At 37.8% G+C, this 15,094-nt stretch overlaps 1 protein-coding gene across 2 annotated transcripts in view; it reads right to left on the bottom strand.

Moving 5' to 3' along the window:
• The window catches only part of REV3 (recovery protein 3), a 410,344-nt gene that overhangs the window by 342,262 nt on the left and 52,988 nt on the right, over positions 1-15,094 (bottom strand). For both annotated transcript variants that reach the window (XM_089402764.1, XM_089402765.1), the window contains exons 4-5: positions 2,661-2,710; positions 2,373-2,485 (exon numbers count right to left, since the gene is read on the bottom strand). In XM_089402764.1, coding sequence (XP_089258890.1) covers positions 2,373-2,485; positions 2,661-2,710 — 163 coding nt within the window. The remainder of the gene's footprint in view (positions 1-2,372; positions 2,486-2,660; positions 2,711-15,094) is intronic.

A 15,094-nucleotide genomic window follows, 5' to 3' on the forward strand; every position in this document is an offset into this window, starting at 1 on the left:
CAAAATTCAACAGACTTAACAGTTTTCAGGAATTCAGGATCAATGGGATTGTGGCATTTCATTAAATTATATCAAGTATGAAGGTATGTGATTAGCATTTAATCAAGAGCACCAAGCCCTATATGTACCCTAGTGTTGGTGATGTTAATTGTTGAACTCCTTTGTCACGCGGCACGCCCTTAGCAAAAAATTACCTTTCAATCAAGTCAAAATCATCGATCGAGCATGTTAAGCTTTTTCTACCATATTTTAAGTCTTGAATTAGGTAGTTTGATTAAAATTGGGCAATGTTGACTAATATCCCTAGACAATCGAGGTAGAGGCAAAGGCTAGAGCATCTAAATGGTTGATGCTCGAATAATTAATCATTAATGTACAATGGATGTTATATCTATCTTGATTTATGCAAAAATATGCATGTTTTCATGTCTTCTACAATTAATTTGCTATTTGGGATGTTTGTTTTGAGTATAAATGCAAAAAAAGTATAAATATATATATATAGCAGACGCTTCCGCGGACGCTTCGCTTCCTAGATTTTTGGAAAATGACGCTTCTGCGTCCCCGCTTCCAAAAAACGCTTCCACTTCGCCCCCGCTTCGTGCAACATTGTTGTGGAGGTTGTCGCAATCAAGAAAGAGGGTTGAGGCTTAGCAAAGCTAAAAAAAAGCTAGCAAAGGACTAAAGGAGGCCTGATAATTGCTACAGCAAGGCTGCCAGATGGGAAGAGAGCTTGTTGACCTAACAGTGAGCCTAAAGGGAACTGGTTGGGAAATTTAAGGAGTGCCCTATGTGCTACAACATGTGATAGTAGGTTTTGGTGGCAAAGGACAGACACTGGTCAAGGCATGTGAGAGTTGAAAGGACTCAGCCTCAGCCCAGGTGACTTGTACAAAAGTGTTGTATTTTGTCTTGTTCATTTTGGCATTGGACAAGGATTGTAAAGGGCCATTTCCCTGCTACAAGAGCCCTGTGAATTTTCTTGTTAATGGACTAATAAGAAATCAGAATTGAGCATAAATAGTGTACTGTACATTGATCTAATTGCTGGTATATCTTGTTGTGCAAAAGTTTTTGAATTTAGGCATTTTCAGTGTGTTTATGTTTTCTAGTTAAGAGCATAGACCAGACCTGGGGTGCATGGGATTCTAACATGTGGAGGGGGAGCTTGCCCTCTACAAAGATAAGCTGGGGGTGGTGTAAAATACCTTCCTTGCTAGGAGGGAGTGCTGATCTTGATAGCTCGGAAACGTGCTTCTACATAGGCCAAGTGTCAAGCATGCAAAAGATGTCCAAAATCCTCTTTAGGTACTTGTTTATGTTAAGAAAGTGACTCTCATGATTTTTTTCCTAAGTTTAACTTAGGAAAAGCACATTGATTAATTAATTAATTAATGTTGGCTATTAAGCTAAGGTTTCTAATGAATTCATTTTAGTGAATAGATCTAATCCCTATCGTCGATCTAAGTGGGTTAGGATTTAATCCTACCGATTCATCATTTTGCAGATTGAGGGTTAAAGATTTGGCTAAATGAAAATTATAAAAGATTGAGAGGTGAAAAAACTAGGGAGAAAGATTTTCTCAGAAGAGACTAAAGATAAAAGAAATGGGTGCAGTGAAGTGATTTCAAGAGAAGGATTCAAGGCTTTGTAGGGAGAGGAGGCTGAGACTTGGAGAGGCCAGAATTTGTGAGGGGCAGAGCATTTCCAGCCTGGTATGCAGAATGGAAGGAAGACAAATTTCTATAATGCACAAGGCCCAAGGGGCTATACGGGTTGAGAAGAAGGAGGTTGAATTTGCAGGTGCAGGTGCAGTTGCAGGCAGACTTATTTATGGGGCAGAATTCTTCAGGGGGCTGAAATTTTGGGTTCTATTGTGTTGTATTTTCTAAGTATTCTCGAGAATCATTTTCCCTTCTAAGGGAGCCCTAATTTTCCCGAGTAATACAAAAGTGAAGGAGAATTTGTTGAGCAAATTTCTATTGTGTTTTGCAACTGATTTTCTAGTAAAAATCAGCTGCAATTATTTAAAATTAAATGCCAGTGTGTTTTTTATCCAGCAGTTTTTAGAAAAAAAAAAAAAAAAAAAATTGTTGAGGTGAATATAATTTTGTGTATAAAATAAATTGCTGAGAATATTAAATCAGACCTGGTATTGATAAATTAACACAATGTACGCTAGCAAAAAATGCAGAATATTGTAACTACTGTTATTCTAATATTTCAAAGCACTATTGCAACTCCGGAGTACATACACTTGTAGTTATAGTTACTCATGCACATAAAAAACATTAAGTATCTACACTTTGAAGTATAAATATTGTCTCATGCAATACACTTAACATGTTAGAATGGGATGGTGAAAAGGATACAGAACAATTTTTATAAATAACTGATCAGAAGGGTGATAACCATAGAATTTCTTAGCACGCACTAGGCTGCAGCTATGAACATGCTGCCTTTTTGCACCAATACCGCCGCTCAACTGCTTATTTATAAAATGTCAACATACAAGAGCTTAAATAATAAGACTAAATAAGAAACTTCACAAACAAACATGGCAGCAAGAAGGGTTCAATTCTAAAATATAAGGTCATGCATAACTAGTGAACTAGCTAAAGTATCAACTTTCTACCCTTTTCTGGGAAGTGTAAACATACCTTCATAGCCTTCTCTATTGCAGAGGCTAAAAGACGAACATAGGTGTAACCTGCCCACCCAATCAGAATTATATTATATTTTACATGGTAATAATCATTCAAAACAACTTTGCTTTCAGTGATGTTCCAATGGATTTTCTGATTACTAACTAAAAACGAAAATCTGAAGAACAGCAGAGCCCCATCCTAAACGTTGGGGAAAACAAAATGATGTCTCAAAGATGCAAAACTGTTGTTTTTTTCCAAAACACGAATAAAAATTCCAAACGTATAAGAAAACCAGTGTTTCATTAAGCATTTCTCACATCACTGACCAGCTGTGTCACCACATTCAGCAATTCTTTTGGAAAATTTTGAAACTCACTGAATCTCAAGCACTAGCAATTAAATTCAAATTTGGAAAATTTAATAGCCTCAGATCAACATGGTAGTTTCTAAGCTATATGAATCGATGTGTACATATTTTTTAAGAAAATATGATGTTTTAACATGTTTTTGGTTTTCACATTTAATTTGTTGTATCTTTAGATCAAATTTCAAGTTATTAAAATTTATTTTAGAAAGAACATTTTTGTTCATTTTTTGTTTGAAAAAAATGAAGTAAAACCTTCTTGCTTAATTTTATTGCTCAATTTGAAGGAGAATTTTATCATTTTTTGCACTTGCAATTTTTCCTAAGTTTGTTTGTCATTTTCAGCACTTGCAATTTTTCCTAAGTTTGTTTGTCACCAAATTCGAACATGAACAAGGACCAGGTAACTTAACCAATCAGCAACATAATTTACACATTATAAGCCCTTGCTTTTTCAGATAAATGATACAGTAGTTTTTACTCTCTCTTCCGTATTTGAGCAATGTTAATTTTTCCACTGCTCTATGCCATATATATTACTTTAGCCCAATTCAATTCTTCAATTAGCAATTTATTCAACAATAATTAATTCTTCCAATCATCAACAGTGATAGAAGATAGAACAGTAAATGCACTGACAATAGGAGACAATCAACACATCAACAAGAAACACCGATTTGGTCAAAGACCAGAGAAAACCCCCACAAGGGGGAAAACCCTTTGTAATTCGTCATCTATTAGATTGTCTTCAAATGTTCAGCAGAGAGTACAATGAGCCCAAATCTATAAATAATATCAAATTCAAAGTTTTGAATTGCACAATAAATCTACCAACCAATATCAAAATATGTGCCAATAGTCAAATCTGGTCAACTGTCATAAAGTCTGCAATCTGAAAAGTCAACAGCAGTCAATGTGCCCTAACCAGTCCTTCAGTCGACAATCAAACAGCCCTTCAAAAGCTTGGTCAACAGCCTACAACTTCAGCCTCAATTGCTGGTCCAAGTCAGCCCAAAACAGTCAACAAAAATCCAGTCAAACTCGGTCAAAGGAAAGAGAAAACTCTGAAGTCAAGTCTGCAATTTCTTCTGCAGTCAACCCAAGTCAAACACCTCGGTTTTTGTGCCAAAAGTGTGGCCTTCCCAAATAGAAATTCCCTCAAAAGATTGAACCAAAAATCAGTCCAGAAAGTCAAAATCAATGCTGGTCAAAGTTGCTGAACTGCTTCAGAGGAGGGACAATTTGTCCTTTAGGCCAACCTAAACAAATGTCATATTGTGGGCTTCACTTCAAAAATACACTTTCCCTTGTCCAAATCCAATGCTTCAAAGGTCAAAATTGGTCCTCTCCGAATGAGGAATCTAATCCAATGATTGGAATTTGTCACTGAGTTGCCGAATTAACACTTCCTCTCATTTAGGGAGAAATTCCAACTACATCATGTGCTCATCGCAAATATCCTGTCATCAAATCATGTCCCATCTCTGCTCAACTCTATCTGAAACATTCTCAAATCTAAAGAAGAAGAATCATAGGGAAGCTACAGCTACCACCCTCTAGAACAATGAGGAAGGTCTTATGGGGCACTCTCACCCCCAAGTCATCTCATAGGGGAGCATATGACTTCCACCCTATATCAAGCAATAGGCAAGATGCAACTTACCGAGCAAGGATCACAACCATCCCATTATGAAATCAATGGGCAAGATACCACTTGCTATATAAGATGTAAGGATCACACCCATACTATTGTCCGCCGATCTTCCCAACAATGACCATCAAGAGTCATGTGGTAGAACAATTGCATCATAATCCGATCTTGGGTGAGATACTCGACTCACCAAAAGTAAGGATCACACACCCCCAAGCCTCCTCAACCCGTTGGCCAAATTGGGAGGGACAATCGCAACAAGCCCAGCTTATGGGTATGATGCCAACTAGGGTATACTCCGCTAGACCAAGATGGGGAAATACCCCACTTGTCAAAAACAGACAAAGATCACACACACCGTATGGGTGACAAATAGGGAAGATACCCTATTTTCCAGATATCCCTCAATGCTCCATTCCCGCCTTGGGAGCTCAATCAAGGGAGGAAGAGCTATGCTCAGTGTTCTCGATCAGTGAAGCCCCTTATTAGGGGGGTCACATCTATCAGTCCAAGCTGCTCTCTGAAGAGCAAGAATGTAACGAACAAGGTTCGTATACCAGCAGAAATCTTTAAAATACTTCAAAGACGTAAATGTACATTGTAAGACATGTAACTGTATACTTAATATTGTATATGAATTGATATGAGATACGAGATATTTACAAATGAGAATGAGGGCCTAATTATATACCCTAGGCAGGTGGCCTTTCATGAATGGTCATGTCTCTAAGACATACCTCTTCATTGCTAACTAACTAACCATTAGTTAATTAATTATTATTTATTATTATTATATTTATATTTATACTTATTATTTTCATATGAATTATGTTCATAACATTGCCTCTCTGTTCAACAAGCTTGGTCCTCAAAGCTTACTGAGAATATCTTCCCGTCTCTAAACGTTCATCTTCATTGATACAAGATGATATGATGCTCTGAGTGATAGACAAATTATCGTACTGAGAACGGATTGAACCATCCTAGATTAATCTTTTATGCAATCTTCTGATCTCTGGAAATTTGTGATGAACAGTTATCTTAAGACTGGATTCTGCAAACTTCAGTATTCTTGGGAACATAAATTTGTCGTTTATGTTCTAAGTGAGATTGGTACGTAGATTGATTGGAAAGTTTGCTCGTCATTCGGATGTCGATAAATATTAAATAGTTCTTCTAGGTGGACTTTCCCTTATCATGTTAGTGGTTGTTTCCTGATTTCCTTCAGGGGTTGTTGTTGTTGAGTTGGCTACTGAATCATTATTTGGAATTTCCATTGTTTGTACTACAACATCTGCGTAAGTTTTAACTTCTGTTGGTTTCTCATCTTTTTGAGTTATGATATTGACTGGATCGGTATTTGTTCCTTTATCTTCAATTTGGACTGAAGGCTTCGATACTTCTTCTTGTCTAAGTCGTTCTAACTTGTCATTTAGCGACTTCTTGTCACTTTTAAGCTTCTTTATTTACGTAAGTAAGGCTTGGTTATGATTCCTTCGACATAAAAGTTCTCCATTTTCCGAATCGTTAACTTTGTCTTTAGTATCTTTCTCTTTATCTTTTAAATTTTTTATTTGCTCTAATAGTTTTTTATTAAGGGTTTTTAGGCACAAATTTTCTTTTCCTTTTTCTGATTGATTCTCCTTTATTTCCTTATCAGAAATTTCCTTTTCTTGTTTTGGTCTTTGTTTCTTAACCTTGGAATTTTTTATCTGTGAAAGTAATTTCTCATTGTGGTCTCTTAGACACCAAATTTCTTTGTTGCTTTCTGTTGATTTTTCATGAAACCAATCTTCCAGATTTTTGTCAGTGTTCCACGGGGACTCGCCCCCCCCCCTTAGGGGTCTAGTTTCCTAGCTCCCCCGTGCTCCAAGGACTTGGGGACGAGAAGGGGTCATTTCACCATGCTCCCAAAAATCAGGGTACGCAGCGGGATGTGCCAGGGGGTCATTTCCCTGTCCTGAGGAGTCGTTTCCGAAAAGGGGGACGAGGGGGGTCATGGGGGGACGAGGGGCATGATTTTTTTTTTTAAATTGGTTTAAACTAAAACTTAAATTCTAAAATAACTAAGTTTTATAATTTAATTAACTGTTAATTTGGGAGCACATTATTTGTAATTATGTAGGGTTTTAACTTTTAAACTTTTAATATCTGCGCCCTCACACCATTCGCTCCTCACTCCTCTCGTCCTCTGTCGAGCAGTAGTCCACCGATCGAGCACACTGGCACAATCCTCTCGTCGAGCAGCGTTCCTCTAGTGAGCAGCAGTCCAAACTCCACCCTCTGTCGAGCAGCACTCCCCGTCGAGCAACAGTCCACCGATCCATTGCAGGCTGCAGCACTCCTCCCCGTTGAGCAGCAATCCACCGGTTCGTCGCCATTCAGGTCTGTTGTCCAGTGTCACCTGCGGCCCTGCCTAAACGCTAACAGTTGCCTCTCAGGTAAGTACCCATGTTGTTTGTAAATTTTTTCATTTTTAAATTTTTTTTGCGTTATTTTTTCGTTTTTTTTAAATTAAATTAAATTACTGTATTTCTAAAAAAATTTGAAACTTGACTGTTTTTTTCAATTTATTTTTGTAAATTTTAATTTTTTTTAATTTTTAAATTTTTACACCCATGTAAGAATTCTTGACTGTGTTTTAATTTTTTAGGCTACGTTTTTTTTTTCTTCTTCTTCTTTTTCAGTTTTGACTGTGTTTTAAAAAAAAAATTTGAAATTGTTTTTGTAAATTTTAATTTTTTTTAATTGTTTAGAACTTTTGACTGTGTATTAATTTTAATTTTTTTTTTTTGTAAATTAAAAAAAAAAATCAGTGTTCAATGTGTGTGTTGTAGCTACTAGCCTGTGTAATGTTTTTAAATTTTTTTTATTTTCATTACAGGCTGCAACCTACATTTTGATTTGTCATTCAACTTACAAAGTTACAACTTACATCTATGAGTCAGAGTCAAACTTCTTCTAGAATTTTTTTCTTGTAAATTAAAAAAAAAAATTCAGTGTTTAATGTGTGTGTTGTAGCTACTAGCCTGTGTAATGTTTCTAAATTTTTTTTTATTTTCATTACAGGCTGCAGCCTACATTTTGATTTGTCATTCAACTTACAAAGTTACAACTTACAACTTACAACTATGAGTCAAAGTCAATCTTCTTCTGGAAGAGTGAGTACAGTGACAGTAGCTACAGTGGTAATAAGCCACGCGATGCACAAGAAGAAGTTGAAAGCAGTCACAAGGGGGCAAGATACCAGAATAGGCATGGTGTATATTTTGGAGGCCCATTAAAAGAGCTGGAAAAAATTGCGAAGGGGACATTTAATCCTCTAAAACCGCTTCTAATCTATGCAACCAGACTGCAGAAAAAGAATCCAAAAGTTGGCGATGGCTCACGTGATTGGGTCTGCAATACTTGTGGGCATCACTTTGTTGGCAGCTATACCAAGGTGAAGCAACACATTTTGGCTATTACAGGTAAAGGAGTCAATATGTGTCCCTCAAAGAACTTGAATTCAGCTCAAAGAGAGCAACTTTGGAGGCTAGAAAGGGCAGCCACTGGAAAATGATTGTTTTCTAGCAGACATGTTGATCCATCCACAAATATTCCTCCATCCAGTGCTTCATCAAAAAAGACAAAGGTTTCTACTGGTGCATCTCATTCTTGTGCAATGGGTGGTACAATGTCTGGGATGTACAACATTCTAGATCGAGATGACACAGATGATGCAATTGGCAAATTCCTTTTTGCCAATGGAATTCCCTTCCATGTTGTTCGTTCTCCTTATTACAAGGAAATGGTCCAAGCAATTGCAAAAATAGGGCCTTCATATGTACCACCCGAAGAACATAAACTACGAACAACAATTTTAGATAGACAAGTGTCCAAATTAATGTGCAAAAAGAGAGAATGAGACAAACATGGTTGAGGTTTGATTGCTCTATTGTTATGGATGGATGGACTGACATCCGAAAACGCCCACTAATCAACATCATAGTGACATCTTCAAAAGGTCCATTCTTTCTTAAAGCTATTGACTGTTCTAGAAAGTGCAAGGATGCATCTTTCCAATTTGAGCTTCTTCGAGAAGCTATAGAGGATGTTGGGCCTGATAGTGTGGTGCAGGTTGTGACAGATGCAGCAGCAATTGTAACAGATGCAGCAACAGTTTGTAGATCAGTGGGATTATTGATTCAAAACAGGTATCAACATATTTTTTGGACTCCTTGTTGAGTGCATGCACTCAATAATGCACTGAAGGACATTGGCAAGATCCAGTGGATATCAGACTTGGTGACAACAGCAAGAGATGTGCAGATGTTTATCTGCAACCACCACATTTCCTTGGCTATGTACAGGGCTCACACGAGGAAGGAATTCCTCAAGCCCACTGATACTAGATATGCTAGCTATTTTCTCTTATTGGAGAGGATGATAGAGGTACAAGCACCTCTACAATCCTTGGTTGCGAGTTCAGAGTGGGGAAGGTGGTCAGAATCAAAGACAGACACGGGGAAGAAGGTCAAGCTTCAGATGTTGGACAATGATTGGTGGGCAAATTGTTCTTATTTGGTGTCATTCTTGGGCCCTATTATGGAGGTCATTTGTTACACTGATCCAGATGCTCCTAGTCTTAGATAAATCTATGAGACCTTTGATAACATGTTGGGTCGTGTGAAGGTAGCCATTCAGCAGAGGGAGCCCTCATTAGAGTTCTATAATTCTCAGATTCGATCCATCATTCAGCGTAGGTGGGATCGCATGAACACACCTTTGCACATGGCAGCATATGCATTAAACCCAAAATGGTATGTTGAGAGACCTAGGAGGGTGCCTCCTATTGATGATCCAGAGGTAAAGAATGGCTTCCTAGATGCAATTGCAAAGATGTACAGTGAGGAGGGGTCAAGATTTCGAAGACAGTTTGTTCAGTTTGCATCTCTTAGTGGCCCCTTCAACACACGTGGTGCTCAGGCAGATCGCATAGATCTAGCCCAAGATGACCCGATTGGTTGGTGGAGGATGCATGGGGATGGTGCTCCAGAGCTCAAAGATCTAGCTATGCATTTGTTGTCTCAGATTGCTAGTTCCTTTGCAACAGAGAGGAATTGGTCCACATATAGCTTCATCCACTCTATCAAGAGGAACAAGCTTACCTCTAAAAGAGCGGAGAAGTTAGTTGTTGTGCACAATGCCCTACGTCTTTGAAGGGACTAGCAACAGGATGGGATGTTGATCCAGAGGATGATGCACAGGTAGATATGGAGGAGAGACTTGATGAGAGACAGAGGGGGTTGGTTGGTGTGCCACTTAGCATGTTTGAGAATGCTAGTGATTCAGATTTAGATGGTGATATGGACCATATGGTTGATCCTGATTTATTCATGCAGCAGCTGGATGCAGAGACTAGCGGGGCATTACCTTGAGGCTTGAGCAAAATTATGCTCGTTTATCTTTTGATATGTTGATGTTCTTATGTTATTCTGACTCTATAAAATTTTGACTCTTGATGTATCAAACTTGACTTTAGTCTTTTATAATTTTATAAAATTTTGACTCTTGATGTATGATGTATCAAACTTGACTTTAGTCTTTTATAATTCTATAAAATTTTGACTCTTGATGTATGATGTATCAGACTTCACTTTTATAATTTTATGTCAATATTCATTGTTCACTGTTCAGTATTCAATGTTCATAGTAGGAACTTAGGAAGTGGAACATCAATATGGTTTAAACTTTAATCATAATGTACGATGTATGATAATAAATTAGAATTTTAAATTTATTATTATATGATATTACTATATTAGATAATTATATTCATATCAATAATCATGCTTTGCAACTTTTCAATTCAAACCCAAATGTCATAGTGGACTCAATTTATAAATTATTAAATTATATTTTATATTTATAAGTTTTTAAGATCTTGACGTCCCCCCACGTTTCCTAAAAATTGGTGGGGAGCTTTTGCATAGACCGCTCCCACGTATCCTGACTCCCTCGCCCCCTCTTCCCAGAACCTTGGTGGAACACTGATTTTTATATTTCTTTTCTAATGCTTCGTTGATTTGTTGAAGTTTTGTGATTTCTTCTTTTAATCTTTTAATTTGTGTCTGGGTTGTTGAAGGAAATGTAACTAGGTTCGGTCTTCATAAATGTACTGTTGATATTTGTATTCATTCAAGAAATGAAATATTATTTTTATAATATATGTCAATGAGTTTCTTGCTCGTTGAAATAGGTCTAGCACATGTTAAAGTGCTATAGGTGAGTCAAAGAGTCAAAAGAATTATGTTGAAGACCTTAAGGGCTTGTTACACTAGGTATACTTAAGTATTAAAGCCAAAGAAGACACCTCCAAGCAAAGTAAAGTCTCCTCCAAGTAAAGGCACCATCAAAAGAACCCATCCGAAGCAAAGAAGACAAGTCAGCCTTCAAGTTGGCCTAAAGGAGGGACGGACCTCTATATATAGAGGTTGTCCATTCCCTCATAATGTCAAGCATTCATCTCTGAATTCAGCGAAGGTTGAAAGCAAGAGAAAAGGGTGAACAAAGGACGAAGAAGGGGTCTCCAAGTGCGGCGAAGAAGAAGGGTACACAACCAAGCCTAAGAGGATTGTTTCTAAGGCAAGCTACAACCACACGTGCGAAGATAAAGAGGGTATCTTTGTTGTCGTAACATCCCTCCACCACAGTCATACATATCTCATTGGTTGGGCTAGAAAAGTAGGCCTATAAGGCCTCTCACTCAACCGAAAAGGAAGCTCACTCAAACGAAGAAGAAAAGAGGACCTCCACATAAGAATCTTGAAGGAAATCCCTCACACATATGAAGAAATAGTGATACATTGCTGTCATATCAGACCTGCAACTATATCTCAAGAAAGAGCTCGATTGGAGGAAGGATAGAGTGCTCTTCATATGTAAAGGAAGCTTCCAAGGAACAAAGAGGAATATCTCTTATAGAAGAAACATAACAAGGACTCCTATCAGTTGCTTGAAGAAGGACGAAGTGTCAGGAAGCAAAGTGTCGGAAGAAGGAAGACTAAGTGTCGAGGAACAAAGTGCAGAAAGGAGGAAGGACTTGACTTGTGCTTGAAGGACATTCTAGTCAAGGGTTTATGGTTTGGCATTGATCAATAAGAAGCTTCAATAAGAGAAATTTACCTAAGGGTTTTCCTCTCAAGAGAAGAGAGGTTTTGGCCCTAGCAGAGAGCCAACATCTTGTGTTCTTGTTCTTATGCTTTTGGTAGCAGTTTGATGAAATACACACACGTTCATTAATAAGAAGAAGAAGAAGATTAAGCTAAAAAGAAAAAGTAAAAAGACTCCACAAATTGTTATCAAGTCAAGAAGAATCACACTACACCTAATTGCCCTTGATTCTTCAACATGGTATCAGAGCTAAGGTGACACATCAAGGAAAGGGCATCTCAAGAACACTCATCAAGGAAGGACATCTACAAAGTTGAAGCATCAAGCCAAGAAGTCTCTATCACATCAAGGACAAGAAGGTCTACCATCCATCACTCATCAAGGAAGACTACAAAGCAAGAAGAAGAGCCTTACATAAAGGACCCTACAAGAAGAGCAAAACAAAGAACGGCCTACATCATCTACAAGCCATAAAGCAAATCTCATCATCAAGCAAGTCCACTTGGAGAAAGCAACTTGAAGAACATCAAGATCTAAGGCAAGCCATCAAGTCTTCAAGGAAAAAGAAAGTCCACTACATCTCAAAATCTATCAAGTATATGTCCCCTTCTTAATATACATCAATGTCTTTTTGCAAGGAAACCAACAAATTGGTAGGTACCAATAACTTTCTTGCATGGAAGAAGAGGACTGGTTTACTTCTCAAGGAGAATGAACTTCTAGAACACATCAAAGGGAATGTCACTATCCCTACTAAGGAACAAACTCAAGCCTTAGCCAAGTACAGTAAGGATGAGACAAGAGCTCAAAGGATTCTAATAGAATCCATCAAAGACTCTCTCATTTCTTATGTCTCCAAACTTGAAACATCAAAAGAAATCTATGACAAACTAATAGAGCTATTCTCGATAACCACAGCTGGAGAAGTGATATCTCTACAAAATGAATTGTACAAAATGAAGATATCAAAGGAAGGAATAGCTCCTTACTTCATGAAGATCTCTGAGATGAGGGATCAACTTCAAGAGCTAAGAGAATTCATGTCTGACAAAGAAATGACAACTGTAGTACTCAATGCTCTACCTAAGGATTGGGGCAATTTCACATCTAGCATATATGCCAAGAAGGAAGCCACCCCACTAGGTGAAATGTGGTCTCTATGCAAGATAGAGGAAACAAGACTCAAAGCAAAGGAAGATGTGGGATCATAGGAGCAAGCATTTGCTACCATGGCCAAGAAAAAGGGAAAATTTGGCAAATTTGGTCCACAAAGAACAAACAATAGAGATATGTCCAAAATCCAATGCTTTGGATGCCAAGAATATGGGCACTCCAAAAGAAATTGTCCAAAACTTAAGAAGGACAACAACAACAAAAGAAAAAGGGAAGAATCTCACATGACTCAAGAGGTGAAAGAAGAAGAGAAGAAACAAAAGAAGGAAGATCCTTCGGACCTCTACGATGACTAAGTCTACTTCTTTACTTAAAGTCTTCTTTCAAAGTTTTGAGTAGTATAGGAGCACGTAGGAATAGAATAAAATTGCATGGCTAGAAACATCTTCTAAAATCTAGAAGCATGAGGTACATATAGTTCAAAATACTCATGTAGAAGGAGCATTTATAAATAGAACAAAATGCATGGTTAGAAATATCTTCTAGAATATAAGAGCATGGTAGATATAGCTCAATATATTCATGTAGAAGGAGCATACATAGTAAAGGACCTCATCCAAAATGAAAGAAAATTGATCATGATTAAGAATCTTAGGAGACCTCCATCATCAAAAGGAAGAAACATTTGCAAGGAAAGGATCTTCAAGATCCTCTGATGGAATCTTCAAAAGAAGATTCATAAACAAAATCAGATGTCTCATTGGGAGTCCCATTCATGGGATTCAAGAAAAAGGATGATATGTGGCAAGCTAAGATGAAGCATGAAGCGAGAAGGGCCACACTATGGACAATCAATTGAAGATAAGATGATCAAAGGAGAATCAAGATGAGGTATGTATGCATCAAAGTTTGGTCATGTTATCGTATGTATATTATTGAGTCATGGGAATAGTTCTATGACATGATCAAGTAGGAAAGAATCTTTTTCACCAATGGCATGCTCGAAGGCATGTACTACAATGCAATGAAGGTCAACAAAAATAAATACTCACATAAGGAGTATAAGATTGCTAACTAAGAAGCAAGTGAAGAAGGAATGTTGACTAAGAAGAAGTGCTCCCACAAGGAGCATAAGGTGGTTGACCAATCTATCCAAGAAGAAGCAAATGAAGAAAGAGATCAAGCATGTGAAAAACACCATGATCAAAAAGAATCACTATCTGACAAGATACTTTGAAGACATCTCCCGAAAGAAGGCATGACAATTTTGACAAAGGAAGAAAAAGATCAAAGGACTGTTGACTCCTGTGAAGGCCTTGGAGATATGAAAGGTGCAGATAACTGATTCTACTCTACAAAAATGTCATGATGAAGAAGCCATCCAGCAAAAGCACCATTTAATGTTGAAGCAATATCAGGATGAAGTCATTAAGGGCTACAAGATCTAAGCATGTAAACAAGCAAGTACAACGAAGCATCCATGAGAAGAGTATTCCAAAGCATGGTCAAATGACAAAGGAGTAGCCAGATGACAAGAGAACCTAATATGACAAGAAGGCCACTTTCCACGAAGGAAGCAATGGCATGGCAAACCAAGAAGGAAAGTGATCGATGGATGGTGCCCTACCAAGAAGAAGTTCGAACAAAGACTTCATGACATCAAAGGAAAGACGGAGATCAAGCAGCTGGAGGACCCACAAAGAAGAAGTCGTTGATGAATGGACAAGTCCCTAGCTAAGAGGGAGTTATAACAAGTTCCCAATTACAAAGGAACTTGGACAAGTACCTTGTCAGAGGATAATTGGGCATGTCTTCCTCAATTGAGAGGATGAGATAGACACAACATGCTTGTCTTCACTCGGAAGAAAGAATGGGAGGATTGGGTAACCATCTGGCATCCGATACTCTTTGAGGATGTGTAAGGCATCCAAGACAAGAGTAGGCAAAAGGACCGATATTCTTTGAGGGCTGGAAACCCAAGATAAGAATAGTCCTGGAAGGTCATACTCAATGAACAACCGGGTGGATATGTACCTTGAGAAACAATGATTATGGTGTTTATAAGTCATAGGTCTCACCAACATTGTGCTCTGATCTATTGAGAGATAGAGTTGTCAGTCAAAGCCTTGTTGTGGAAACAATGTTGGTTACTATGATGCTATA

This window comes from Pinus tabuliformis, chromosome 2_1 (genome assembly GCF_031772625.1).
Source record: "Pinus tabuliformis cultivar Carrire ecotype Pingquan chromosome 2_1, CPIR1, whole genome shotgun sequence".
Taxonomy (NCBI): Eukaryota; Viridiplantae; Streptophyta; class Pinopsida; order Pinales; family Pinaceae; genus Pinus; species Pinus tabuliformis.